The sequence below is a fragment of the Hakea prostrata genome, chromosome 4 (assembly GCF_041222555.1).
Source record: "Hakea prostrata isolate BN-2017 chromosome 4, UWA_Hpros_2, whole genome shotgun sequence".
In the NCBI taxonomy this organism is placed as follows: Eukaryota; Viridiplantae; Streptophyta; class Magnoliopsida; order Proteales; family Proteaceae; genus Hakea; species Hakea prostrata.
The window spans coordinates 13,543,918-13,546,937 of NC_142603.1; the positions used below are offsets into that span (position 1 = coordinate 13,543,918).

Genomic DNA, 3,020 nt, shown 5'->3' on the forward strand with positions numbered 1-3,020 from the left:
GCCTCAGATCTAGCTAGCTAGGGAACACAGTTAACTAAAATGACTAGTCAAACTTTGCATGGGACTTCTGTTGTATTGGGCTGGCGGATTAAGACAAGCAAAAGAAAGCCAAAGCCATAAAGAGGTAAGTTTTTAGTCTGACAGTCAAGAAAGGCCGCAGCACACGCTTTCTCTTTCTATTTATCTCTGCATCTGTGTGGTTATTTGTTCCTGAAAAAACTTATAACTTGAACTGATAGGTATAAGAACTAAGAAAGGTGAGGATGAGATCTAAAAACTGTCTTCAAGGATATGATCAGAACATCTTATACTTAAAGTAGGAAAATGCAAAGGTTTTTGGTGCTCAGGGAGAGAATTGGACAAGGGTTTGACAGAACCGTTTCAAACCCATAAACCTACACTGTCAGCACGGACAAGTCACACAGCTTTCCTATTTCACTGTCATTTGAATGATCTCTCTTTTTCTCTCTCTCTCTCTGCCGGTCTCTTTCGTATACTGACAGTTTAGTTTAAGCAAAGAAAAGAGAAGATTATTATGCGTCATAAGACATAAGATGGCCCATTTTAGGTTAGAAAAATATTGCTAAAGATAATCAAATCTTGGGAGACAAATACTTTTTTGGGTGTCAGCTACTTTCATTTAATTGCAGGAGGATGTACGTATCTCTCCATTAATATATGAGATCCAGCAAGCAGAGAAAGGCCTAGAGAACATGTAGGCAATGAGGCTGTAACATATGCCTGAGAACCTGAACGTCTGGAAAACTTACTCAGCTTTCGTATGAGTTCAGAAACAGAAGAAAAAGCTAGACTGAAATATTTCTCTCACCAGTCTTATCTTTCAATTCAAAGTCTCTGCAAAATCACATTAATGTAACTGAAAGACCAGCAATGAATAATTCGTCACTCATCCGGTACAAACTAGAAATTCTACTACAAGAAAGTAAGCAAAAAGGACAGCAGAGAAGAGAGTGGAGAGCAATGGTTGCGGATGAATGAATTATCCTTCCTTTGTTCTTCAAAAACCAACCAACCTGCATTAATGGCTGGGGGGAAACAAGATAATACAAGCACCATCATATACCTATATACAGAGAGACCTACATCACACATCACAGACAGCATTGAAGAAGACCAAGATGAAAACAAGATAAACAAACAAAGAGAAAGAAACAGAAGGGTTGGTCAGAGAATATTGAATCGAGTTAAGTGGGTCGCTAGCAGGGAGAGGAAGGCAAGAGATTCAACCCTAACTCATCCTTTGACAACACCAAACGAGTCTTGTTGGTCTCCATAGTTGTGGGTTCTGGGTGCAATCTCTTCTTAGAGTGAAGAGGAACTCCAAACAGCTTCATCAGTCGACTACTATTATTGTTGTTGTTGTTGGGTTCCTGAAGATCACTTAATAAAGTACTGGTAGTAGAGGAATTAAAGGAAACTTTCACTTGTTGTTGAGCTTGTTTTGGATCATGATGGTATAACCCGAGCAGCTGGTGAAGAGGCTTTTGCACCATGGTGGTATTATTACTAGTAACAGAAGGCTGCTGTGTTGTGATAGATGAAGAAGCTGAGGCATTACTGTTGCAGAGTAGAAGATGATGAGAAGAAGGATACGAGTTGCTCGGAGCAACAGGTCTCACATGGTTCTGGACGAAGTATATAATATCATTGTAAAGCTTCCTCATATGATTCAGCTCCGATATGAGCATGGAGTTGCTTCGCCGGAGTCTCTCATTATCCTCTGACAGCGCCGTTACTGAGCTGTTGTTGTAGACACCAACACCTCCACCACTAACTCCACCTGTAAAACCCCCACCTAGGGCTGCTCCTCCTCCACTAGGAGACGAGAGCGGCGGCGAGTCACACCAATTGGCTTGCTCGTCAGAGTCTGAAGGGGAGATGCTAAGTCGGTTGGAGAATGGAAAGAACGCCGGCCCACCATCACCACAACCGATCTGCGAATGTGGGTGATGGAGATTGTGGTGGTGCTGGTGGTTATGGTTAATGGGTATATGAGGTTGAGAAGTCTTTCGCCGATGGATCTCACACAACAAATGCTTCTCGCCTTTCTTGAAGAATTCATTAGCAAACTCCCAACGGTCAGGAACAATCTTCCTGAAACCCTAGTTAATTCAAACGAAACCAAGCCAAATCAATTCTCCAAAGCTAGAGAAGTAGAGAGTATATAAACAAAGAATGAAACTTCCAACTTACATAGGTGTTGAGCTGACGAACAAAGCTAGAGAAGTTGTTGTGTTTGAAGTAGTTGGGAAGGAGATCACGAGCAAATTCTGGGGGACGCCATACCACAAAGGTGGTGTCATCTTCTCCCCAAGAAACTATGTGATCTGTGGTGGGATCATCGACCAACTGGTAGGTTTTGGTGAGAAATGGAGCTGGGACTGATTTATGTGAGTCCAGAGATAGCATGATTCCCTCGCAATTATCCAACATCAGGGCCATCAGCTTCTACTTCCCACTCAAGAAGAAGAAGAAGAGTGACTCTCACAGTCAGTGATGCTGGAGAAAAATATGTTTTGATGGTGGTGGTGGTGGTGTTGAAGCTACCGTAGGTTTAATTTTTTTTTCTTTTATCTTTTTTGGTTCCTCGATTTTGTAGTGAGAGAAGAATATGTGTCTGTCTGTCTGTCTAGAACTGTGAAAGAGGGGACTTTCAAGACAAACCCGTGACACCTACCTCTCTCTCTCACACACACACTTGCTGGCTAAGGTCCTGCGCCAAAAGAATCCATTAAAACCTCGAAAGTTTTCAAGGGTACTACACACTACACAGATGTGATATAAGCCATGAACATAACAGTATATTGACCATGTTACCCCCAGGCTTATCTGGGTATTCTTTAGAACACACTCTATCCTTATTTTATCCAAAAAGAAAAGAAAAGAGAAAGAACATATATGTATTGGGTAGAAAGAAAGAAGAACATATACAGTTTGGGTTTACTGTTCTGTAGTTTTTCTTCTTTTGTTTTAGGTTTCCTGGAAATTTGCTGATATTA

General features: G+C 41.4%; 1 protein-coding gene across 1 annotated transcript; it reads right to left on the bottom strand.

Annotated features, from left to right (window-relative positions):
* Window positions 1–414: 414 nt before the first annotated feature.
* On the bottom strand, window positions 415–2,753 carry LOC149018036 (heat stress transcription factor B-4-like). The gene is made up of 2 exons (XM_089152369.1): window positions 2,215–2,753; window positions 415–2,123 (listed from the first exon to the last, which is right to left on the bottom strand). Exons 1-2 carry the CDS (start codon window positions 2,461–2,463, stop codon window positions 1,218–1,220), a joined length of 1,155 nt encoding a protein of 384 aa, XP_089008495.1. The 5' UTR covers window positions 2,464–2,753; the 3' UTR covers window positions 415–1,217.
* Between the last annotated feature and the right edge of the window lie 267 nt (window positions 2,754–3,020).